At 39.2% G+C, this 26,566-nt stretch overlaps 1 protein-coding gene across 2 annotated transcripts in view; it reads right to left on the reverse strand.

The window, feature by feature from the left end:
• The window catches only part of AK9 (adenylate kinase 9), a 135,387-nt gene that overhangs the window by 21,250 nt on the left and 87,571 nt on the right, over positions 1 to 26,566 (reverse strand). For both annotated transcript variants that reach the window (XM_021091041.2, XM_021091043.2), the window contains 7 exons: positions 25,610 to 25,822; positions 21,531 to 21,788; positions 20,292 to 20,416; positions 17,940 to 18,159; positions 14,212 to 14,280; positions 1,040 to 1,246; positions 462 to 680 (listed from right to left, as the gene is read on the reverse strand). In XM_021091041.2, coding sequence (XP_020946700.2) covers positions 462 to 680; positions 1,040 to 1,246; positions 14,212 to 14,280; positions 17,940 to 18,159; positions 20,292 to 20,416; positions 21,531 to 21,788; positions 25,610 to 25,822 — 1,311 coding nt within the window. The remainder of the gene's footprint in view (positions 1 to 461; positions 681 to 1,039; positions 1,247 to 14,211; positions 14,281 to 17,939; positions 18,160 to 20,291; positions 20,417 to 21,530; positions 21,789 to 25,609; positions 25,823 to 26,566) is intronic.

Raw genomic sequence — 26,566 nt, forward strand, 5'->3', positions numbered from 1 at the left:
GATGAACATTAAAGGCACGTTTTGTATGGTATTTGCACTTTCTAGGGATTTTATATTCTTGTATTTGACCACAGTGGCCAGATGGCATTATTCTCCCATCTTAAAGGTGAGGAAACAGAATCAAAGAGTTTAAATGACTTGCCTAAAATTAGATAGCAAATCAGTGCCAGAGCTCAGTTTTCTAGATATCTAGTTTGAAAACATTTCTACTACTATCTTCTTCTACTGAGTTAAAACCACATTGGGACTGGATTTTCTCTACAGAAATAGATGAAAGAAATGTAAACCCTTCAATGACTTTTCCTACTTCAGAAAGGCAAAATGATAGCTAGTTAAGAATATTGTCTAGCGCTTACAATTTGTTTTTTAAATTATCCGCTGCCGCCTTCTTAGATATACTTAAAAAAAAAAAAAAAAAAAAAAGGAAAGAAAATGGCTTTCAGATGCATTTGCTGACATACCTTTACAGGGTCCCAGTAGCCAAAGGAGCTTATATACTTGTAGGTAAACCTAAGCATTTTCTGGGCAAGGCGTGATGTTATTGGATAACATTTCTCAAAAATGCTTGCACGATTCTCCACCAGTGGTTTCAGTCTCATATTCAATACATATTGTACGATGTGGATTTTCCGAGCTCCATTAATGAGAATTACTGGTATCATAAACTTCTCAAATTCTTCCTATGAGAAAAACCATAAAACCAAATATTTTTAGGGGGAAGGAGACTAGCAGCATTCTGTCACAGCACATACACACTGCTGATAACTGACTCCTTCAGGCTAGAGAACAAATATTTTCCAACTGCCAAGTGGCTGTGTGCTGGCAGCTAAAACTTTTGACCTTATGTGACTTCCATGTTGCCCCTGATTTATTAACAAGTTTTTATAATTATAAGTGGTGCTGACAAAAGGTATGAAAGCCCTAAAAATATATATTTCTTTTGAAGTGTTAAAAGGAAAATCCAGGCATCAACCACAATGCTTTCGTCTCATTCTCAAACGTTATTTTTTTGAATTAGTAAAAATGAAAAAGTAATAACCTGTACTGTTTGTAAATTACTCATATCTGCTTCAAATTTTTCTCCTAGTTCACTTTTCAGGCGCTCGAGTGCATCGATTTCCTGCTCTTCATCTTCCTCACTCATCAGTTCCTCATCTTTTGGAAATTCATCTTCGAGGATATTCTCAATATCATCTTCCTCATCTTCAAGTTCTTCCTCACTCATGTCTTCATCTTCTCTAACAGTCTAAGGAAGAAAATTGTCTCTTTTACGATACGTATAAAATATGGAACAAATGACACTGCTAACTGATCATCTGGGATACTTTGGAATATGTAGATACTGGTGAGAAGGATTGGTTAGAACATTCACCCATTGATACAGTGTTAAATATCTGGCACTCAGAAATGTAATGCCTTCAAGGCTGACACTACAGTGATCACATAAATAAAACAGACAAGATGTTAACTGCTAATATTTAATGCTAATAGTTGTGAGAATGTGACATGTTTTTCATCGTCTTCTGCAATAATGCTTAATGCCACTCAAAGAGTATTTAAAACTCCCTCGTCATGGTAGCTTGGACAAGATCAGTTTCCTCATTTGTAAAACAGGAATAAGGAAACTGCCTCCTCACATTTGTTGGCTGCATTAAATAAGTTAACACATGCGAAGCTCTTCGAAAACTGTCTGGCACATGGTAAGCAGGAAATGATAGCTATTATTCCTATTACTGTGCTATCATAGTCATTTTGTATCACTGTCATTTTGTATAAAGCACTGTACTAATAGAATCATATCTGCCCCCAAGGAGGCTGCAGCTTATCGGAGAAAACAAGAATAATACACAAACGATTATTAAAGACCACGACAGGATTCTGATGCTAAGTAGTGTTGTATAGCCTCTAAGTGCTGTAGGTCAGCTTGCACAAAACCAAATCCTATTGTATCGATCCTCCTGCCCTACCACCATATGCTGCCCCAAGTATTCCTTTCCCCGTTGGAGTGCTGCCTTCCAGAATTATTCCTCGCTCTCCATCCCTGCACATCCAGTTTCCAAGGACCAGTTTCCAAGTCTAAGTAACACTTAGACTCCCTCCTCCTTTCCAGGCCCACTTCAATGTTTGCCCTCTCAGAATCTGTTGCCTCCTATCTTCTTGTTATTTCCTGATCTTTCTCACTGATTAGATCCTGCTTCTTTTCCAAGTCCCTGGAGGTGGGAATTGGATTTATAGTGCCTGGAGGAAGATGAGAGGATAGGAGCTCTTCCCTGCACTGTGCCCAGAAGCGTGGCGTTGGGATGATGTTTATTTGAATTTTGAAACCATTTGGTTCCCTTACTACTTTTTCCTTTTTCTTGACAATTTTTATCCTGAGATCTGGTTTTCTAAGGATCACTGCAAGTATGGTAGGATGGGTCCACAATGCATCTGGGGACACCTTTGTTCAGGTGAACCTGTACTCACCTCTCCAGCTCTACTTCACAGCTCTTCCAAGTTGTTTGTTAATTTAAAAAATGAAACCAGGAGTTCCCGTTGTGGCTCAGTGGTTAACGAATCCGACTGGGAACCATGAGGTTGCGGGTTTGATCCCTGGCCTTGCTCAGCGGGTTAAGGATCTGGTGTTGCCATGAGCTGTGGTGTAGGTTGCAGATGCGGCTCAGATCCCACGCTGCTGTGGCTCTGGCATAGGCTTGGCAGCTACAGCTCTGATTAGACCCCTAGTCTGGGAACCTCCATATGCCATGGGTGCAGCCCTAGAAAAGGCAAAAAGACAAAAAAATAACAAAAAAATAAAACCATATGTTTAAAAATAAATTCATTTTTGCTATCAAGCTCAAATTATTCAGGGTAAAAAGACTTCTTTCACACTCTCAACCCTACTTCCACTCTCTTACTTGAAAAGGATCCTTTTGGATACACACACACACACATATACACACTCAATTTTATTTTGTACATAAATGAGATTGTTCTATTTTCTGCAACTTGCTTAAAATAATTTAGAGATATATTTAAATTCCTTTTTAAATTTTTATTTTATTTTATTTTACTTTTTGCTTTTTAGGGCTGAACCGCTGGCATATGGACGTTCCCAGTCTAGGGGTTGATTCAGAGCTGTAGCTGCAGGCCTACACCACAGCCACAGCAATGCCAGATCCAAGCTGCATCTTCGGCCTACACCACAGCTCACAGAGATGCTGGATTCTTAACCCACTGAGGGAAGTCAGGGATCAAACCTGCATCCTCATGGATACTAGTCGGATTGTTTCTGCTGCACCACAATGGGAACTTCTAAATTTCTTTTTAGATTAGAATATACATCTCATGATTTTTTTTTTTTTTTTTTTTTTTTTTTTTTTTTTGTCTTTTTGCCTTTTCTAGGGCACTCCCATGGCATATGGAGGTTCCCAGGCTAGGGGTCCAATCGGAGCTGTAGCCACCGGCCTACACCAGAGCCACAGCAACGCGGGATCTGAGCCACGTCTTCGACCTACACCACAGCTCATGGCAAGGGCAGGGACCGAACCCACAACCTCATGGTTCCCAGTCGGATTCGCTAACCACTGCGCCACGACAGGAACTCCTCATGATTTTTTAAAGCCATTTTTGCATTTTTTTAAAATGTGAGTTTTTGGTATTGTTAGGGTTCTATAGAAATCAGTTTATAAAGTAACAAAATAAATAGTAAAAGGTGGTCTTTTGATCCTTGGTTTCTCTTTCCTGCTAGTGATTTTGAGAAATTTAGCTGACTTACATTAGACCTCTTCTCTTTTTTCTTCTGCCCATTTCTCAGTTTCAGTCATATCTTTAATTATTAATTCTTCATGGAGTGCCTATAACTTTAAATTCTACCCCCAAATCTCTATTTATTGAATCATCACTTTTATGTGTGTATTTTTTGTTAAACAGATTTTTATTATAGTTGATTTACAATGTTCTGTCTGCTGTACAGCAAGTGACCCAGTCATATATACATATATGACTTTTTCTCATATTATTTTCCATGACGTTCTATCATAAGAGACTGAGTATAGTTCCCTGTGCTGTACGCAGGATCGCATTGCTTAAACTTTCTAAATATAATCCTTTGCATTAGGTGCATTTTTTTTGTCATTGCTTTTAATCATGCTACCAAGTCTCCCTTTCCCATCCCTTAACAACATCTGGAGCAGAATCTATACATTTCCAGACTCTTTGATTGTTAAAACATGCTCCAGTTCAGAATCTCCCACCTGGTTCGGAGCACACCCTCCCCCACTGTGGGCTGCATCAGGCGCTGGCTCCTCCAGGATGAGCAAGTGAGAAAAGCAGCCAACAGCTTGGAACTAGGGCAGAGTTTCTAACCTCCTCTGGGTCACAGACCTCACTGGTTAGCTGATGAAAACTATAGAGACTTTCCTTATAAATATATGCCTCACATATACACATTTCCACCCAATTTCAAAGGGTTCAAGTCCCCTCGAAATCTTTTTTTTAAAGACTTCTATTTTTTCTATTACAGTTGATTTACAATGTTTTGTCAATTTCTGCTGTACAGCATAGTGACCCAGTCATACATATATACATTCTTTTTCTCATATTATCTTCCATCATGGTCTATCCCAAGAGACTGGATATAGTTCCTATGCTATACAGTAGGACCTCACTGCTTAAACATTCTAAATGTACTAGTTTGCATTAGATGTATGTTTTGATTCCCCACAATTCAAGAGGATGTTCTTACTCTTCCTTCCACTTTTCCCTCTCTTCAGTTTCTAAATTTTTGTTTGCAATATTATTATTAGTATTATTATTATTTTGTCTTTTCAGGGCCAAACCCACAGCATATGGAGGTTCCCAGGCTAGGGGTCCAATCGGAGCTGTAGCTGCTGGTTACACCACAGCCACAGCAATGTAGCATCTGAGCCATGTCTGTGTCCTACACCACAGCTTAGGGCAACACTAGTTCCTTAACCTACTGCGCAAGGCCAGGGATCGAACCCACAACCATAATCAACCTCTGTTCATTCTACAGAGACCCTCTGGAGCAAGAGAGAGAAATGTGTGTGTGTGTGTGTGTGTGTGTGTATACCAGGCCTTGCTCAGAGGTAACCATAACAGGTACCATTCTAAGGAGAATGTTTCAAGTTTCAAGATCAAACATTTTTTCTCATTATTAAAAATCATGCCATATTTTAATTTGTCCTCTCTTTGGGTAATGATTATCTTATTCCTCCCTTACCCCATATTTCTATTTATTTTTGTGTAATTTCATAGGCAGGAGCTTATCTGCCATATCAATTGGCTATTTTTTTTTTCCAGGAAGAACATATAAAAGCCTAATTTTCCAAGTCCTTAAAATCTGAAAATGTTCCTACTATATCCTCACACATTATAAATTGTTTGAGTCGGTATAGAATTCCAGATTGAAAGCCATTTTCACTCAGAATTTTGAAGCCACTGTCTTTGCCTTTTATCACCCATTACTGCTGGTGAAAAATCTGATGCAAATCTTATCCATATTCCTTTATAGATATCTTTTTCTTTCATGTTTATTTTCTCTTTCCACTTTTTTTGGAATGTATGTTGGATGTGTTAACTGTCCTGGATTGATTTCACATACCTCCAGGTTTTTTCTTTTCTATTTTCTTTTCTTTTTTTTTTTTTTTTTTTTGTCTTTTTGTTATTTCTTTGGGCCGCTCCCGTGGCATATGGAGGTTCCCAGGCTAGGGGTCAGATCGGAGCTGTAGCCACTGGCCTACGCCAGAGCCACAGCAACGCGGGATCCGAGCCGCATCTGCAACCTACACCACAGCTCCCGGCAACGCTGGATCGTTAACCCACTGAGCAAGGGCAGGGATCGAACCCGCAACCTCATGGTTCCTAGTCGGATTCGTTAACCACTGCGCCACGACGGGAACTCCCTATTTTTTATCTCTTGTATTTTTAGTCTATATTTGAGAAATGTTTTTTTTTTTTTTTTTTGTCTTTTGTCTTTTTGTCTGTTGTTGTTGTTGTTGCTGTTGTTGCTATTTCTTGGGCCGCTCCCGCGGCATATGGAGGTTCCTAGGCTAGGGGTTGAATCGGAGCTGTAGCCACCGGCCTATGCCAGAGCCACAGCAACACGGGATCCAAGCTGCGTCTGCGACCTACACCACAGCTCACGGCAACGCCAGATCGATAACCCACTGAGCAAGGGCAGGGACCGAACCCGCAACCTCATGGTTCCTAGTCGGATTCGTTAACCACTGCGCCACGACGGGAACTCCGAGAAATGTTTTTTTTTTTTCTAATCTTTTAATTCAACTCTCAGTTAGTTTAAATATTATACTTTAGTTTCCATGAACTCACTTTTGCTCTCTGGTTTTTCATAGCATCCTGTTTTTGTTTTTTGTCTTTTTAGGGCCATACCCGCAGCATATGTAAGTTCCCAGGCTGGAGTCAAAGCAGAGCTGCAGCTGCCGGCCTACACCACAGCCACAGTAACACCAGATCCAAGCCATGTCTGTGACCTACATCACAGCTCATGGCTACGCTGGATCCTTAACCCACCGAATGAGGCCAGGGATCGAAACCACATCCTCATGGAAACCAGTCAGGTTTGTTACTGCTGAGCCACAATGGGAATTCCAGCATCCTGTTTTTGTTTTACGGATACCAAGTTCTTGAATTTTCTGAGGTGAACTGGAATTTGCTTAATGTTCAGTAATATTTCCTTTATAGTCTATTTTTTTTAGAGCCAATTAATCTGTTTGTTCATTTTGGTTCTTCTTTGTCTTGAAAATTTCCCTCAAGTATATGGTAGTCCTTTGTTGTGCATTCATTTTTATGAATGAAGGACTAAGTTGATTAATTTAGAGCAACTCTAAGCTCTGAGCATGTGAGCAGGATAGGTTGTAACATGCTTCCAATTAAGATGTGGTGATGAGAAGAGGCAGGCAGGGGATCTTGCCCCAAATGATGATGGGCACCAACCAACATTCTGTAGCACCTAGCATTTTTCTAGACAGATTAATTAATTTAGCAATTATTTACCTTTTTTTTTCCCATGGGGATAAATGTCACTGTTACATGAAAAGCTGGTGGGAATGACCTTAAATAATTTTTCTGCAAATAACCCTCTTGGACTTTCTAGATAATCCAATTACATGCAAATAGTAAGTTTTGTTCTTACTTTTTAACATGCATGATGTTTCTTTTTCTTATCACATGGTTGTGGCTAGTTCCTTCAGTACAATGTTGAATTTTTTAAAAAGGTAAACAGCCTAAAAATCTTCACAGCAGAACATCTGAGAGAACCACGGGTTAATTCTTTTTAGGGAAAAAATGGTTTTATTTTTTTCTGCAAATGGCATTTTGGTTCTCTGGAACTGTGCTGTTTTTTTCCTTCCATCTAGTATCTTTCAGTCCTTATGTTAGGAGATACATGTTCTAAAATTCATGGTCTCAGAGATCTGCCTCCAGTATGAAGGAATAAGTTCATTTAGCCTCTAGCAGATAATAACCATAAACTGTGGATAAAACACACACAGACATATTTCTCTCTCTCTCTCTTGCTCCAGAGGGTCTCTAGAGTGAACAAAAGCAGAGTAGTCAAAATTTGGAGGAAGCAATTGGCTTAGGGTCAATTCTCCTATTTCATGCATTTGCTTAGAGGGCAGTCTCCATTAGAGTGGTGGTGGCACAGGGTGACTAAAACTCTGATTAAAAAGCTCTCTGTCTTCCAGCTGGAGCAAGCAGGGGAAAGAGCCACAATCAGGGCGCTAGAGAGCAAGGCTAAACTCTAGAGGTGAGAGACCCAGAGAAATGCCAAACTCACTTTACAAAGATTATTCAAGCCATTGGCTAATCTCTGAACCCTGAATGTAGCTGTTTAGAACAGTATAAGCTGAACTTATACTGTAAGCATGAGGAAATTCCAAATTAACAAGTTAATTACCCGCTATTACAAAAACATCAGTCCTCTTTGAAGGTATATATCAGAATCCAGAATCCCTACAACATAACGTTCACAATTCGAGGGTATAATCCAAAATTACTGAAAATATAAAGGATCATGAGATGTGACCCATTCTCATAAGGAAAGATAATCATTAAATGCCCAGTCTAGGTGTTAGCATTACCAGTTAAGAACTTTAAAGCAGTTATTATCATTATGATCAATGTGGAAAAGGAAAATAAATGAAAATAGAGGAAATCTCAGGAGGGAAATAAAAATATTAAAACAAACTAAATTGAAATTTTAGTCCTAGAAATTGCAATATTTGAATTTTAAAAAATATTAAGTAGGCTTAACTGTAGAATGGAGAAGACTGAGGGAAGAATCAGTGAACATGAAGACAGATCAACAGAAAGTATCCTATGTAAAGAAAAGAGAGAAGAAAGATTAAAAACACTAACTGTTCCGGGGACATGTGGAACAATAGTGAAAGAAAGATCTAACCTCTGTGTAACTGGGTTTCAGAAGAAGACAGAGAGCAAATGGGGTAGAAAAAAATTTGAAGAGCTAAGCCCAAAGTCTTCCTAAATTTAGTGAAGGACAAAAATTTACAGATTAAAGAAACTTAGTATAGTAGATACAAACTATTACATTTGGAATGGACAAGCAATGAGGTCCTTCTGTACAGCACAGGGAACTATATCCAATCACTTGTGATAGAACATGATGGAAGATAATATGAGGAAAAGAAGGTATATATACGTATGACTGGGTCACTTTGCTGTACAGCAGAAATTGACAGAACATTGTAAATCAACCATAAGAAAAAAAAAAGCTTAGTGAACACCTCAAACTATATAAATATGAAGAAAATGACATGCATGTATATCATAATCAAACTACAGAAAAGCAAAAATACAGAGAAAATCCTGAAAGCAGCCAGAGAAAAACATACGGGGAAGCAATTCAGATGATCATTCTCTCCCCATCCCTCTGGTTTCCATCAGACCAGCAGAAGTGAAGATAACAGAAATGGTAAGCATCTGGGTGCATGTAAGAAAGGATCTATTTTCCTCTTAATTAAAATACATATGACTATTTCAAACAAAAACTATAACCTTTTCTTGTGGAGTTTATAATGTATTTAGTTGTAAAACACGACAACTGGAGCATAAAAGGATGTTGGTGGAGTGAGGGGTAGGTGTAAATGGACTTGTAGAGTCAAAAGGTTTTGACAATATTACATGGGAATAATATTGACCCTAAGCATGCTGTGAAAAGCTAAGGGTGTATATGTAGCTTGAGAACAACCACTAAAAGACAGTGCATAGGGTTATAACTAAAAAGCCAATAGATAATTAAAATGGACTTCTAAAATACATTCAAACAATCACAGAGGAGGCTACAAAGGGGAAACAAAATAGGGGACAACAGAAAGCAAATAAAATTCATGACCTCAGAGAAATAGGACTACATTTGGGGCAAGCTGCCTTGTAACTCCATCAGGAGGAGAAGGTGGGGGCAGGGGGATGCTACACTAGGGTGGAAGTGATACTAGGAGAGTGATAGAGATTATGGTTGCAATGCTTACAGTTAGGGAGAAAATGAGAGATGAAGAAATGGAAGAAAAAGTAAAAGACCTCTGAGTTTCAAAGTTCTTGCAATACAGACGTATGTTATTCAGACACTAGATTCCCTTATTACGTGTGTGTGTGGGGGGATGAAGTTTCCCTCTAATACTGGTTTTTGAGACACTATTCCAAATTTCATTTTCAGTGTTTTGAAACTCAGTCCCCAGTCTGAACCCCCACTCACACTTTTGCTTGCTGCTCCATTCCAAAGTGCTCTTGACTTTGGGGGATGGTCTTGACCTGGTGCTTAGTCCTGAACCTTGTTTCAACCTCTTTGACCCTGACTTTGGCTTCCCCTCAGGGCTTAAGGTGTACCTCTCTTAACCATTCACCTGGGCACAGTCTCTCACAGTCCTGCTTATTTGCTTCCCTGGTTCCCTGCACTGGCTCTTCCTGGCAGTCTCCTGCTTGTGGCTATTCTATGCTTGGTTGAAGGGACACAGGCACCAGCAAAGGAGCTGGCGTACAGGACAAGAGCAAAGATTCTGCAGCTAAGAGTAAGAGTAGAAGCAAAGCCTCCCAGGAGTTGGGAGGTATGCAGTGTAAATCTATAAGAAACAGTTGGTTTACAGAATATTCTTCGGTCCATTTAGAGACTAAATGTCCAGGAGTTCCTGTCATGGCACAGTGGAAATGAATCGACTAGGAACCATGAGGTTGCAGGTTCAATCCCTGGCCTTGCTCAATGGGTTAAGGATCTGGCATTGCTGTGAGCTGTGGTGTAGGTCACAGACGTGGCTTGGATCCCGAGTTGCTGTGGCTGTGGTGGAGGCCAGCAGCTGTAGCTCTGATTTGACCCCTAGCCAGGGAACCTCCATATGCTGCAGGTGCGGCCCTGAAAAGCAAAATAAATAAATAAATAAACGTCCACACGATGGCGACATTCTCCTGTGAGATTAACGGAAGTAGTTGCCTTGAAGTGATTTCTAATGTTAAAGGTGTTTTATTTGCTGCTAAAAAGTCAGATAGTAAAGATAATAATTTTTATTAAAGGTGAGGAGACAAACTTTGGAAATTTTTTATCACCCAACTGGTGATAAAAAAGGTGAGTCAAAATGATGCATTTGTACATAGAGGGAAATGATAAGAAAACCCCTGGTTCTCTGCATGAAAGTGGAGTCAGGATGGATTCAATTCAGGGCGTCGCGTTAACTGATTTTAACACTCACACCAGTGATCCCTGAGATGCTACATTTTCTTTAATCTTTCTTTGTCTGAGATAGTAGCAGGACATATAATATTCCCATGGAAAAATGTTTAAAAAAATACAGTTTTAATCTCAGAAGATTTCATTAAAAATCTCAGGAATTGTCTTCCAAAATTCAGTCTGTATAAATTAACTGTGGGAGATACAAGGGCAATTTTAAAATAGATTAAGTCTTAGAAGAGCTAACTTACAAAATCTGATTTTATTTATAAGATAGACTATTGAATCTCTGAATGAAAAATAATAAGAAATCCCATCATTCTAACAATGAAAAAATTACAAGTTAAGAAAATATATATCATGTACAACATGATAAATACAACTAACACCGCTGTATGTTATATATGAAAGTTGTTAGGAGAGTGGATCCTGAAAGCTCTCATCACAAGGGGAAAAATGGTTTTCTATTTCTTAATTTTTGTACTTATTTGGGATGATGAGTGTTCACCAAACATACTGTGATAATCATTTCATGATGTATAGAAGTGAAATCATTATCTTGTACACCTTAAACTTATTTATTTATTTATTTGCTATTTTAGGGCCGCACTTGCAGCACATGGAGGTTCCCAGGCTAGGGGTCCAATTGGAGCTGTAGCCACTGGTGGACACCACAGCCACAGCCATGCAGGATCCAAGCCACATCTGCAACCTACACTACAGCTCATGGCAACGCCAGACCCTTAACCCACTGAGCGAAGCCAGGGGTCTAACTGGCATGCTCGTGGATCCCAGTCAGGTTCATTAACCGCTGAGCCATGAAGGGAACTCCCCACCACAAGCTTTTACAGTGCTGAATGTCGGTTATAGTTCAGTGAAAGTGGAAGAAAAAATTAAAAGAAAAAAAAGAATATTTTTAATTTATCCTAAAGACTAATTCTTAAGAAAAAGATTTAATTGAAGACTAGCAAGGAAGGGAAATTAAAGTCTTATTAATTAGGGAACCTAAGTAAGTATTATATTATTATTATTATTATTATTATTATTATTATTATTATTTGTCTTTTCGGGACCTCACCTGCAGCATATGGAGATTCCCAGGCTAGGGATCTAATCAGAGCTATAGCCGCCAACCTATGCCAGAGCCACAGCAACGCGGGATCTGAGCCGCGTCTGCAACCTACACCACAGCTCACGGCAACCCCGGATCCTCAACCCACTGAGCAAGGCCAGGGATGGAACCGGCAACCTCATGGTTCCTAGTTGGATTCATTTCTGCTGCGCCATGACGGGAACTCCGTAAGCAAGTATCATTAATTTTTCTCCTTTTACAATGAAAAAAACTAGGCTCAGAGAGGTTAAATAACCTTGCTCAATGTTGTACAACAGCAACAAAACAACTATGAGTTGTCTACCTGCTGTGGGTCAGCACTACGTTAAGCACTGGACACCAGCAATAGGAACTTTGGGTAAGAAAGAGGATATCGGAGTTCCCGTCATGGCGCAGTGGTTAGCGAATCCGACTAGGAACCATGAGGTTGCGGGTTCGGTCCCTGCCCTTGCTCAGTGGGTTAACGATCCGGCGTTGCCGTGAGCTGTGGTGTAGGTTGCAGACGAGGCTCGGATCCCGTGTTGCTGTGGCTCTGGCGTAGGCCGGTGCCTACAGCTCCGATTCAACCCCTAGCCTGGGAACCTCCATATGCCGCGGGAGCGGCCCAAGAAATAGCAACAACAGCAAAAGACAAAAGACAAAAAAAAAAAAAAAAAAAAAAAAAAAAAAAAGAGGATATCACTTTAGGTCTGCTTAACTATTTGGGAACTATGTCCTGAGACATTTGAGGATTTCCTTAAGGGGACTGCGAGGAACTCCCTATGGCTAAAGGTACTTAACTGTGCTTGACCCCAGGTCAGGATGTCTGTCTTTTTGATCCTAAACATTAGCATGATGCCTTGAACAGACTAGACTTTTAGAACATGATTGTTCAGGGATTGAGCATGAAAATGAGGCTAGGGATTTCTGTCAGTTTGTTTCGTGGTTGATTCTCCAGGGTCTGAAGTAGTGTCAGGCAAGCAGCGAGGGTTCACTTAAGGCCTCCTGATGGACGGACAGAATGGATGAATGAAGATCAAGGCAAATAATATAGTAGAGGATTCTTGTCCCTTATATGTAGCCATGACTTTCTCGGTCTAATGGTCTTAGATTTATGTTGGTTGCAAATATTTTAGATAAAGAAACGATTGTTTCAAGCCCTCTTCGGCAATGTTTTGATCCCCAGTTACAGCTGCATTGTATCAACAGTCCTCTGTACACAAATCCAACAGAACCATGTCAGGGGGCACACGGATGTACATGTAGAAAGCCATACTTCCTGTTGTTTCTCTTTTCTCCTTCCCTTTGTTGAACATTTCTGTATAGATGGAAATCAGATTACAGATGCTCAGCCTTGAAAAGTCATTATAAAGGTGCTTAAGCCAGAAGGGGCTATCCTATCTTTCGCCTTGCTTAAAAGGGTCACTGAAGTTGATTGCATAAACATGAGGCTCGGGTCTTTAAAGAACTAGCTTATCAGAGTTCCCTTCATGGCTCAGTGGTTAACAAATCCGACTAGGAACCATGAGGTTGCAGGTTCGATCCATGGCCTTGCTCAGTGGGTTAAGGATCCGGCTTTGCCGTGGGCTGTGTTGTAGCTTGCAGACGAGGCTCGGATGCTGAGTTGCTGTGGCTCTGGCGTAGGCCGTTGGCTATAGCTCTGATTAGACCCCTAGCCTGGGAACCTCCATATGCCATGGGAGTGCCCTAGAAAAGGCAAAAAGACAAAAACAAACAAACAAACAAAAAATAAAGAACTAGCTTATCTACTCCACCTGCTCTTTAACTTCTGCACGTCTGAGTTGCTTGGCTGTAGCATTTGGTCAATTTGGGACTAGCTCCTCTCTAAACAGAGCAACATCAATGATCTTCAAGGTTTATCTTTTTAAAAAGTCAGCAGATGGAGAAAAGGAGCTGTACTGAGCATCCTCCACAGTATGTGACCCTGCGTATGCACAGGCTCTGCCCATTGCATCCTTCATCTCTAGGTAATCTGCATGTCAGCTCCAGCACAACTTCACAAACTCTCTGTCTGGATCTCATTCCCAAGCTCCCAGCCTATCTTCCTGTGGCAAGGGCTGAAGTGTGAAAAGTACAAATGAAAATCCACAAGAAGCAGAGTTTATGTAGCAATATTATGCTTTGTATTAGATTATTTAAACATCTTTAGTGATTTTCTTTCCTTTAAAATGTTCACTTTTCTGATACTGAAAACAATAAAAGTTCATTGTAAATAGTTATTGAATACCAAAAGTGTAAAAAAATATATATATAATCTCAGTATTTGCACATAAAACTATATATTTCCTTCAAGACTTCTACACATATTTAAATTTTACGTTGTTTTTACATATACATAAAATATGTTATGGATATGTGTGTATGTCCTGCTTTTTTTAAAAAAGCAATTTTGTTTACTCACATCAACTTCTTTCCTTTTTTTCTCTCTCTCAAGTAGAAGTTCAGCCCTTCTTTTAGATATCATATCTTCCTATTAAAGAAAGAAACATTAAAAATGTTAGTGGGTAATGATAAAATTACTTCCTATGTACTAACATTTTTCCTCAAAAATGGGAATAACTCTTGGGCAAAAGAATAGTGAACTTTCCAGAAAAGCATGCAATGGTGGTAATTATGTTACTTATATCTTTGTATTTCTGGAACTCTCCATCTATTATTTCCCTTCAGAGGGCTAAATAACATTTGGGATCAGTCACTTTTTCTGTAAAAGTTAGAATTCCCTTTTAAAATGTACTAGTTATTTGCTTACTTTTGGTGGAGAGATGGATTTTGTGCATGAAGAAATAGGGAAATATTTGGAGGCTCTTCGTTGAAAACGTTGGATAATCTTCCATTATATTATTAAAGTGAAATTGCCTAAAAAACCCTAAAAATACATATACATATGAAGAAAGCATGTGTATTTGGATGTGTCCACAGACATGGTGTATAGGTGGTTCTCCAGACTCTCTAGTGGCCTCTAAATCTAATGCCATGAATGAATCCTCTGATACGACCTTAAGGCTTTCACGAAAACTAATCAGTACCCCCAAACTCGGATTCTAGGGGCTCATCAGCTCAGGATTCTTTAAATTGGAGTCCCTTTAAATACTAGGTGATCAGGTGCCTGAAGCCATACATGCCCTGGGAGCTTTGGTCTGGGCCAGCAGGATCCTGTACATTTTACCTGGACATTATTGAATATATATACCTGGTAATTGTTTTGTTGACATTCAAGAAATATTTTAGACAGAATTATAAAACTGAATGACATTAAATTAATTTAGTTTATGAGCTCCAGAGAGAGTCTGTAGCTTTTCAGAGGGTAAGAGTTGCAAAAACTCTTATTTCCTCTTATTTACTTCAAAAATTAATTAATTTTTTGGTGGTCTTTTAAGGGCCACATAAGGAAATTCCCAGGCTAGGGGTCGAATTGGAGCTGTAGCTGCCAGTCTACACCACAGCCACAGCAATGCAGGATCCAAGCCATATCTTCAACCTACACCACAGCTCACAGCAATGCCTAAAGCCACTGAGAGAGGCCAGGGATTGAACCTACATCCTCATGGATGCTAGTCAGGTGCATTACCCCCTTAGCCACGATGGGAATTCCCATTGTCCATTTTTAAAACCTGGATTGTTTGGATTTTTGATACTAAGCTGTGTGAGTTCTTTATTTTGGACTTTAACCCCTTATCAGAAGATTTGCAAATATTTTCTCTTATTTCCTAGAATGTCTTTTTATTTTGTTGATGGTTTCTTTTGCTGGGCAGAAGCTTTTTAGTTTGATGCAGTTCCACTTGTTTATTTTTGTTTTGGGTGTCAAATAAAAAAAAAAAATCAGGAGTTCCTGTTGTGGTTCAGTGGTTAACGAACCTGACTAGTGATCATGAGGTTGCAGGTTCGATCCCTGGCCTCACTCAGTGGGTTAAGGATCTGGCGTTGCCTTGAGCTATGGTGTAGGTTGCAGACGTGGCTCGGATCTGGCATTGTCATGGCTGTGGCTTAGGCTGGCAGCCACAGCTCCGATTCCACTCCTAGCCTGGGAACCTCCACATGCCATGGGTGTGGCCCTAAAAAAAAAAAATTCACGGCTGATATTGATGTCAAAGAGCTTACCCTCTACATTTTCTTAGAGGAATTTTAGAGATTTGAGCCTTGTGTTCAAGTCTTAGCGACAATTTGAGTAGATTTTTGTGTATGGCATTAGATAGGTGTCCAGTTAATTCTTTTGCATGTGGCTGTACAAATTTTCCAACAAGATTTATTTAAGGCTATCTTTTCATTTTGGCTAGTTTGTTGTAAATTAACTGACAATATACCTGTGGGAATATTTCTGTGCTTTTTATTCTGTCCCACTCATTTCTGTGTCTATAGTGTGCTACTGAATTCCTCTACTGAACTTTAAAAAATTTCTTTTATTATGGTTGATTGACAATGTTCTGTCAATTTCTGCCTTATGGCAAAGTGACCCAGTTATACATACATACTTGGTTATCGTATTCTTCAGCTCTGTGTTTTGTTTGGCACTTCCTGATATGTTCTATCTCTTTGCTGAAATTTTCACTTTGTTCATGCATTGTTCCCCTGACACTGGTGAACACCTTTTGACCATTATTTTGAACTCTTTTTTATCAGATGAATCACTTATTTTTGTTTCAGTAAGGTCTGTTTCTAGAGTTTTATCTTATTCCCCTATTTGGAACACATTCCTCTGTGTCTTCATTTTCTTTGACTCTGTGTTGGTTTCTGCACATTAGATGAAATAGTCACTTCTCCCAGTCTTGACAGAGTGGTCTTGAATAGAAGATGAACACAGCTCAGGCTGACATGAGCTCGTGGCTATCTCTCAAGACTTTGTGCTTGTTCAAGCCACCACCTTTCTTTTTTTCAGTGGCTTCCAACAGTTGAGGGGGTACCATGGCCTAACTGTGTCCCAAAGGGGAGGATCAGAGTCAGTACAGGCTGACTGGAAGCTGCACCTTTGGGCAGCAGCTGTTTTGATGTAGGTATTTTGGGTATTTGCTCAATGTGTAGAAGCCCCTCAGTTAGCTTCTGAATTTCTTTCAGAGTGAACTGAGTTCACGAGGCGCCCATGTTGCCACCTTGAGCTGGAACCCAGAGCACCCTATCTGGATATTTACCACATTTTGTTTACACGTTCATCAAGCGATGGGTATTGAATTGTTTCCACTTTTTTTGGCTATTATGAATAATGCTGGGTGAACTTTCACATACACATTTTTAAATGGACATGTTTTCATTTCTGTTAGACTCCTAGGAGTGCAACTGCTGGCTTTCCTATGACACTTTTGAACATTATATGGAAACATCTTAGATTACAGTTTAAAATGTTCTAAGCTAATACCTGGATTTTGTCTTACTACAGGCTAAAATGGTCTTGATAGATAGTATCACCTTCCCAGGAGCGAGTGAAAAAGTCACCAAAATTTTTAATTCTTTGTGTTTCAAGATCTGCTCCACTGTGTCTCATGTAAGGACAGTGGTGTTACCACTATCTTTAATTTTATTTCCCTTGGAGAGAGAAGCATTAACATGCAAGTAATTACAAAGGCCTCAAATAATTTTTTTTTTTTAGGGTGCACCTGTGGCACATGGAGGTTCCCAGGCTAGGGGTCAAATTGGAGCTGCAGCTGCTGGCCTACGCCACAGTCAGAGAAATGCAGGATCCGAGTCACATCTGTGACATACGCTGCAGGCTGTGGCAATGCCAGATCCTCAGCCTACTGAGTGAGATGAGGGATTGAGCCCAAATCCCTCATGGATACTAGCTGGGTTCTTAACCCACTGAGCCACAAAGGGAACTCCATAATCTATCTTAACATTTGATGAAAATGTTTTCATCTGAATGTGTTATTAAATCAGAAAACTACACTTTTATAAAGACTACTTTATAAATGAGTAAGTTTTTAAACTGATTTTTTTTTTCTGCCTGTGGCATATGGAGTCCCCAGCCAGGGATCAGATCCCAGCTGCAGTTGCATCTAAGCCTCAGCTGGCAATGCCAGATCCTTAACCTTCTGTGCCTGGCTTGGGATGGAACCTGTGTCCCAGTGCTCCCAAGACTCCACCAATCCCATTGCACCATAGCAGGAACTCCTTAAAATGCTTTTTAAAATGAATACCTACCTTGATTTTTGCCTTCATTTCTTTGATTTGTTTTTTCCTTTCCAATTTCTTCTTTTGTTTCACTTTCCACTTACTTATTTGGGCAGGAAGGAGGCGATCAAAAATATCTTGATCATCAACTTGTATAAAAACAGCAGCATCTGGGAAGAATCCATGTTCCCCCAGAAACTGGACCTCATCAGGATATCGTGGGAAACCATCTAATACAAAACCTGTGGAACTAAGTGGAAACTTCATAATTTACTTCATTTGCTTAAAATGTTGTGTTATAAACATTGATTTAAAAATGAAAAAGTATTAATAAATCTCAACTTTATATAAGATGTCCAATGGATAGTTTAAAAAATTTATTATAGTATCTTTTGTTTCTTTTAATATTTCTCCTTGTGCAACCATGGTGTTTATTCTCCCAAATGCATTGAATTAGATTAGAATTATTTTATGGTTATAGTATAAAATTACGGTCTGTTTATAGACAATCACTACTAATTAAAGTTTACTGAAAGTCGTGAGAAGATCATAAAGAAAGAGGAAACAAGTGCCCAGCCTGATGAATGCGTCACCCTTTATGTAAAGGGCTTACTTGGCTGCCCTCTCTTTATTGTGAATCCTTACCTTTTAGCCATTTTTCTTCTAATGATGTTTTTTTTTCCATGGGACAGTTCATACCCTCTTCCTTGGTCCTCTTTGTAATCAGCAACAATTGCTAATGTTCTTGGCTTATATGTATAAGATGATCGTATACAAATAGGATCATCAAACTTGCCCAAGCATGATGAAACTTTAAGAATCATGAAAATAACTTGGAATATTAATATATTTTCATTAGGGAATATTTACAAAATGATCAGGCTGGAGATTTTAATTTAGTTTAACTTAGAGAGTCAACACTGGTCCCCCTCTTTTTTTCTTTTTATGGCTGAACCTGTGGCACATGGAAGTTCCCAGACCAGGGGTTGAATTGGAGTTGCAGCTGAGGCCTAGGCCACAGCCATGCTGGATCTGACCCAAGCCAAATCTGTGACCTATATCACAGCTCACCGTAACGCCGGATCTTTAACCCACTAAATGAGGCCAGGGATTGAACCCGCACCTTCATGGATACTAGTTGGGTTCCTTACTGCTGAGCCACAAGAGGAACTCCCTGGAATTCTTAAATTTGTCCTGTCTGGGGTCAGGCTTGTTCCTGGCTTTTGGTAAAGGATAACACTGCAGACAGCTATTAAATGGTGTGAACAACCACAATGAGAACAAAGAGTATTGCTTATCAACCAGTTTTACTAGTGGTAAATCACAATCCACTGTAGTCACCCACTGACAGTGCACCCCAAAAAGAATTCCAGATGAAAAAATAGGATGAGGCACTCTGTGCTTTGGATAAACACACCCCTAGATAGTTAGATGAGTTTCTCAAGGAGAATTTCGATGATGATCCTAGATTCTTGCATTTTCCCATACATAGAAAAGTAGTAAAATTATTAACTTGAGATATTTGTTCCTTGTGATTAGCAGTAATATTTACCAAGATGTATGCCTGACTACAGGTATTTCCTAGCCAAAAAATTCACATATATACCAGCTCCTCCTCTACCTTTTTGGAGCAGTTCTTCAGCATGGGGTATAGTCCTCAGTAAAACCTTGAATAAAACTTAAACTCACAACTCTCAGGTTGTGTGTTTTTCTTTAAGTTGAAGGTGGTCTTAACCAATTGTTAAAAGACCATAAGGTTGGAGTTCCCGTCATGGTGCAGTGGTTAACGAATCCGACTAGGAACCATGAAGTTGTGGGTTCGATCCCTGGCCTTGCTCAGTGGGTTAAGGATCTGGTGTTGCCGTGAGCTGTGGTGTAGGTCACAGACACGGCTTGGATCCCGCATTGCTGTTGCTCTGGCTTAGGCTGGCAGCTACAGCTCCGATTTAGACTCCTAGCCTGGGAACCTCCATATGCTGCGGGAGTGGCTCAAGAAATGGCAAAAAGACAAAAAAAAAACCAAAAAACAAAAAACAAAGACATAAGGTAGAGAGTCTGGCATATCATGAGCATACACGGGGTTAGAATATAGGTCCTTAACCACGACTACACATTCAAATCACCTGGAGACCGGAACTCTGGAGACCACCAATGCCTGGCTCCCAACCTCACACCTCTAATGATTTTGATTCACTTTGGGCTGGGGTCCCTGGCATCAGCATTTTTAAAATAATCCCCTCGATGTTTTTAATGTGTAAAATCACTAGTATACATGAGAGTAAAGGAGAAAATTCCTAAATGTATGTTGGATTACATTTTTAACTTTTAAGAATAAGGCAAATAAAAGTCAATAAATGCATAAGCCTAAATAGATTAAGATACCGTATTGGTTCCTTAAACCACCATTCAGAGAGAATGGCTTCAAGAATTTCGGGAGGCAATGGCTCATTTTCCATTAGGTTTAATCTGATTGCTTCTTCTTCTTCTGTAAGTTGCACTTCCTGAGGCTACGGACAAAAATCAGAAAACAAAACATTAAAACTCTATAGTAAATAATACTATATTACATAGTTGATTAGGATAGGACTTGTTTTTCTCAGGTCACTTTTTATACTGTTGCCTGTGAACATTTTAAAAATCTGAGCTCTTTTCTTTAAACCAATAGTTCATATTGTTTTAAATATTGTTATATCTACTATAGCTAAGAGGAGCTGCCAGCAACTAGCACTGATGGATTTTCATACCTGGCCTCAGAATACGTCTCATCACTTTTTGCTAAAACCCTGTTCAATCTCTATCACACACCTATAAAGCTGAACTGATTTTTTGTCATCTATCTTACTGTCATTCAGCCTAGATCCTGATTAAAAGACGGGCTAGGCAGGAGGTCACCTGCATCCATTGGTAGGGGACCATTTGAGAAGAAAGGCATTTAGTTATATCAGAAATGGTAAAAGGTGAGTTAGAATTAAGAATTTTCTCTTTACAGCCCCAGGCAGAAAGCACCTAAGACACAAACTTTCTTACGAGGTATCATCGGAAATTCATATTTTGAGATCTTCACTGGTGCTGAGGTAGAGGTTTTTTTAATGATATTTGATAGAAAACAGAGAATATGATAATGGAAAACCTTATGGTCTAGGCCAGACATATCAAATAACATAATCACAAATAAAGGCTATACAACACTCTTGTCAGGGAAAGATTTTCCGATTTTTACAGGAGTTTATGTAAAATCTAGTATTTTAATCAGGAGATCATTGGAGTAGATCCTGACACTAAGGAGATGCTGAAACTCTTAGACTGTGGCAGTCTGCCCAACCTGCAAGTCACTCAGCCTACAGTTGGGATGAATTTCAAAACACCACGTGGAGCCGTTTGAATCTTTCTGCTAAGCTGTAATATTTTGAATAAACCTCAGTCAACAACAACAACAATTTAGTATTTTATATTCTAGATGAGCAGTAAGTTCTGTATTTAACATATGGGGAGAAAGACTCTTAGGTTGCCTTTATGGGGTATTTTTTTTTTCTTAGAAACTATACAGTTTTGTACTGCTTATATTCGACTACCCCAAAGTAGTAGTATGATCATCTGCAAAGAGAGTGTTAATATTCCTACCAGTTTTGTATTTTCTTCCTCAATTTTGACATTGGCCTGAATTGCAAGCTCTTCAAGTTCTTGTTTTGCAAATTGCTCGTCCTCAGAATCGTCCTCAAATTCAGGTCCAGTTTTCTTTTCTGTTTTGAGCATTAGTTTTTCTTGAAGATATTCTTCAAACTGAATATGAAAAATGCCCAATTTTTCTGCCAATTGTCTTCCACAGACAGTTTTGCCAGAGCCGTGGGGGCCCAGAAGGCATATTCTTAATGGAGGAGCCTGCCGCAGGGGGTGGGTCAGGAGGAGGTGAAGTAGAGGGAGGGAAAGAAAAGGAAGCTTTGAGTAATTTAGAAAAATAAGGCTTATTAACAGCGCCCCCCACGACTGAATTATCACTTCACAAACTCAGATGTTTCGACATTAGGAGACCCATTGACATGATTCACTGCATTAACCATGGTCCTTGGGGAGCATCGATAACCATAAGATCATCTTGATATTAAGTGCCAAAAGGAATTTAATACAACAAAATTAATTTTGGGAGCTCCTGTCATGGCTCAGTGGTTAGCAAACCCAACTAATATCCATGAGGGTGTGGGTTTGACCCCTGGCCTCGCTTAGTGGGTTAAGGTTCCAGCGCTGCTGTGAGCTGTGGTGTAGGTCACAGACATGGCTCGGATTCTGTGTTGCTGTGGCTGTGGTGTAAGCCGGCAGTTGTAGTTCTGAATGGACCTCTAGTTTGGGAACCTCCATATGTCATGAATGGGACCCTAAAAACAATTAATTAATTTTGTTTTTTTAAAAAAGTTTTAATTAAAAAAGAATGGAAAGACTTTTTTTTTTTTTTTAGTATGATAAAAACAACAAAACCTCTCTACTGAACAAGAAGTCCATTGATAACAGAATGCTAGAGTCCTCTTTATTAACTCCGAAATGATTACTCTTCAGTAATCTCCAACAAACCAGAGAACCCACAGAGATCCAGGTGTATGGACTGTCCATTGATGCTGAAGCTGTCAAGAACAATTGTGAGAGTTGGGATGAAGGAGCTGCTACATTTTTTGTGAATGTGGGGAAATGACTGTGACATTGGTAGTGACAGCAAGGGGGAAGGGGGAGACAGTGATATATCTGGATGAAATGACCCTCAAAAGGGCTGGCAGTGATGGATTTCGAGCAGCAGAGGAAAGCAAGGTGCACATCCTCATCATCTTCTATCCTTGTGAAGGAAACGTTCAGAGTAGAATTTAAAGGTGCAGGGAAAATTATACCAGAGACATACAGTAGAAATAGGAGTCAGGTAACTCAAGGGATAGAGAAATTAAAAAAAAAAAAAAAGAAAAGAAAAGAAAAGAAATTAAGGAGTTCCCGTCATGGCTCAGTGGTAATGAATCCAATTAGTATGCATGAGGATGCAGGTTTAATCTCTGGCCTCACTCAGTGGGTTAAGGATCAGACCTTGCCATGAGCTGTGGTGTAGGTTGCAGACATGCCTCAGATCCTGCATTGCTGTGACTGTGGTACAAGCTGGCAGCTGCAGTGCCAATTCAGCTCCTAGCCTTGGAACTTCCTTATGCTGTGGGTGGGGTCCTAAAAAGCAAAAAAAAAAAAAAAAAAAAAAAAAAGACTAAGAAAAGAAATTTAAGAAGATAGAAAATCCACAAAAAAAGAGAATATTTGAAAAAAGAACTATCAGAGAAAAGAAAGAACTCTATAAAGAGATTAAAAATGTGATTGCTTAAGTAAAAAGTTCATTGTACTATGAAATTATAAGATTCCCTGTAATGAAAAAGACATGATTTCAGATTAAATATGTACTGTGTGTCCAGTGCAATGAATAAAAAAGACCCCAGACAATTTTAATAACACAAAAAAAATGAAAAGAAGCTCTTAAGAGCTTTAAATATTTAAAAAATGAAGTTGGAGTTCCCATCGTGCCTCAGTGGTCAACGAACCCGACTAGTATTCATGAGGACGCAGGTTTGATCCCTGGCCTTGCTCAGTGGGTTAAGGATCCGGTATTGCTGTGAGCTGTGGTGTAGGTTGCAGACACGGCTTGGATCTGGCATTGCTGTGGCTGTGGTGTAGGCCAGTGGCTACAGCTCTGATTGGACTCCCTAGCCTGGGAACCTCCATATGCCATGGGAGCGGCCCTAGAAAAGGCAAAAAGACAAGGAAAAAAAAGCACACACAAAAAAATGAAGCTGACCTACAAAAAACCTAAAATCTGTCTAATGACACTGGATGGTGCCTCACAATAAAGCACTATCTTTATTATCCTGAAAGGGAATGATTTTCAACCTAGAATTCTGTGCCCATGTTAACTGTCAAACATATATGAGAACCAAATGATGATATTTTCAGATATGAAGAAAGTTAGTTGAAAATGTGTTTCAGCAAAACAAGGGTTAGGAAAACCCACAAAAAGAAGAGGAAGACATGATGTAAATATCTGTTGATTTTGCCACCCAGCATTTATTCTCTCTTCTGTTAACCACATCTGGACCTCACCCAGGAGACCACCCTTCATCACCCTCAGTTTATGTGCTTCCAGTGGAACTGATTCCATCATTAATTCAAGAATTGGCCATGACATGAAAAGATGCTCAACATCACTAGTCATCAAGGAAATGCAAATCAAAAGCACAATGAGATCACCTCACACCGGTCAGAATGGCTACTCTAAAAAAAAAAAAAAAAAAAAAAAAAAGACAGGAAAAAAAAAATACCATGAGGTAAAATAAATAAAGATAGGCAACAAGAAGTGTTAGCAAAAATGTGGAGAAAAATGAACCCCTGTGCACTGTGGGTGGGAATGTAAATCGGTGCAGTCTCTATGGTAAAGAGAATTGGAAGTTCCTCAAAAAAACCAAAAAGAGAACTTCCTTGTGATCCAGCGATTCCACTTCTGGGTATTTATCTGAAGAAAATGAAAACACTAATTAGAAAATATATATGTACCACAATGTTCTTTGCAGGGTTATTTACAATTGACAAGATATGGAAGCAACCTAAGTATCCACTGATAGATGAATGCGTAAAGAAGATGTACACACACACACACACACACACACACGAATATTACTCAACCATAAAAATGAATGAAATCTTGCCATTTACGTCAACATGGGCGGATGTAGAGGGTATTACACTAAGTGAAATAAGTCAGGTAGAGACAAATCCCTTATGATTTCACTTATGTATGAAATCAAAATAAAAAAATGTACGAAAATAGAAACAGACTCAAAGACACAGAGAACAAACTGGTGGTTGTCGGGATGTGGGGGGGGAGGGAGATGGTGAAATAGGTGAAGAGGATTAAGATGTACAAGCTTTTAGCTATAAAATAAATGTGTCATGGGATATGAGTTTTAAAAAGGCAATAGATCACAGGTAGTAAAACAGAATAAGAGGAAAACAAAACAACAAAAGAAGACAAAAGGCCACATTCCCAAGGGACTCTCATCACCAGCAGAGCCAGAGCAAAACCATCTGCGTACTTCAATAGTCCCCATGGGCACGACATATAAATTGAGGTCCATGAAAACAGCCCAAATTATTCAGAAGAGTTTAAATTGTGTTCTCTCTGTTCTGTTTAAGAAGGCACTGGTGTTATCAAATGTTGTGACAATATATTGTGATTTTATACATTTTGATTTTGTAATCCCATTCTAGGGGATTACAATGAAGAGAAAGAAGGATGATATGACCAAAGATTTCCTAAGTACTATTTCATATCCACAGTGGCAAAATCGTGCTATAAAAATATTGTGAAAAAATGTCAAACAAGTCACTGGATGTTAAAATGGTACATCAAACTGATTAAGCACTAAAATAAATCCAATAAATTTATAAGTGGTAAATTCAACTGTGCCTTTCTACTTCAGCTAAAAAGATACCAGGTGTTGGTTTGACACAGGCATTACTGAAGAAATCAAAACAGGTAACTAGTTTATGTTATATTCCAAAAAGTTGTTCTTAGAACCTACATACTTCCATGATATTGTTATAAGAGACTGGGGACTTCACTATTGAGTAAAATGGTGGAGGTTGGTATAAGTTCCTAAAAGTGTACCGTTAGGGTGGGACATTGTTTTCACCTTTAATGGTTCTTCATGAGCCACATACTCCTCAGGTTGCTCTAAAAACCTTTCTTTAGCCTCAGGACTTGAAAAGTAGTAGATCTTTTCTCGGTATTTAGCTGCTTCCTCCGAGTTGCCTGGTTGTAGGATGAAGTTTTCTTTGAGAGCCACTGGACAAAAGTGCTTTGTATCTCCCAAATGTCTTCTCTTCTCTTTAATTCTATCTTCATTCTAGAAATGTTATTCAAAGTTTGGAGAACACTATTAAAAAGTAGGTTGAGGTAGTACTGAAGAGGGAATTTAAAAACTGCATCTTGAAAGGTATTTCATCTGTAACAACACCTTTAAAACAATCCACAAAAGGCCAGTTCTTAGACCATTTGAATAATCAAATATCAGTTTCTCATATCCCTGTGAGTTCACAACCCAAGATCTTTATTTTATAGAGAAAAGGAAACAGCACTGAGAATGAAGGCATCTCCAGCCCTCTACAGACAAAGGTATAATAAAAAACCCCAAAATGCTGGCTCAGGGTCACTGCAAGGTCAGTTTCTAAAATAAAACTATTTCCAAGAAGTAAAAGCAGAGTCAGGGTTACGACTTCTTACCCATTGAAAATGAAATGGGGAGTTCCTTGTTGTAGCTCAGTGGGTTAAGAACCAGACTAGTATCCATGAGGATGTGGGTTCAATCCCTGGCTTTGAGAAGGTTGAGTGAAAGACAAGTCTACACATATATGAACAAGAAAGTAAAGAGATGGAGAATTTGAGGGAAAGATGGAAAAGAGAGAGAAAAGATAAGGTATTAGGAAGATACATTCAAGAGGCCTAATTGGTATTAGGTATCACCGAAGGAAAAAATTTAATTTACCACAAACTCAGAAAGACATAATCTATAGATTGAATCCCACACTGAGGGCAGGCAGGACTGATAAGAAAAGACAAACACCTGGGCACATCTTAACACGATTTCTGA

This window comes from Sus scrofa, chromosome 1, assembly GCF_054392235.1.
Source record: "Sus scrofa isolate SSC_HxYL_T2T_F1_AM1 chromosome 1, Sscrofa_HxYL_maternal_Yorkshire_Landrace_v2.0, whole genome shotgun sequence".
Lineage (NCBI taxonomy): Eukaryota > Metazoa > Chordata > Mammalia > Artiodactyla > Suidae > Sus > Sus scrofa.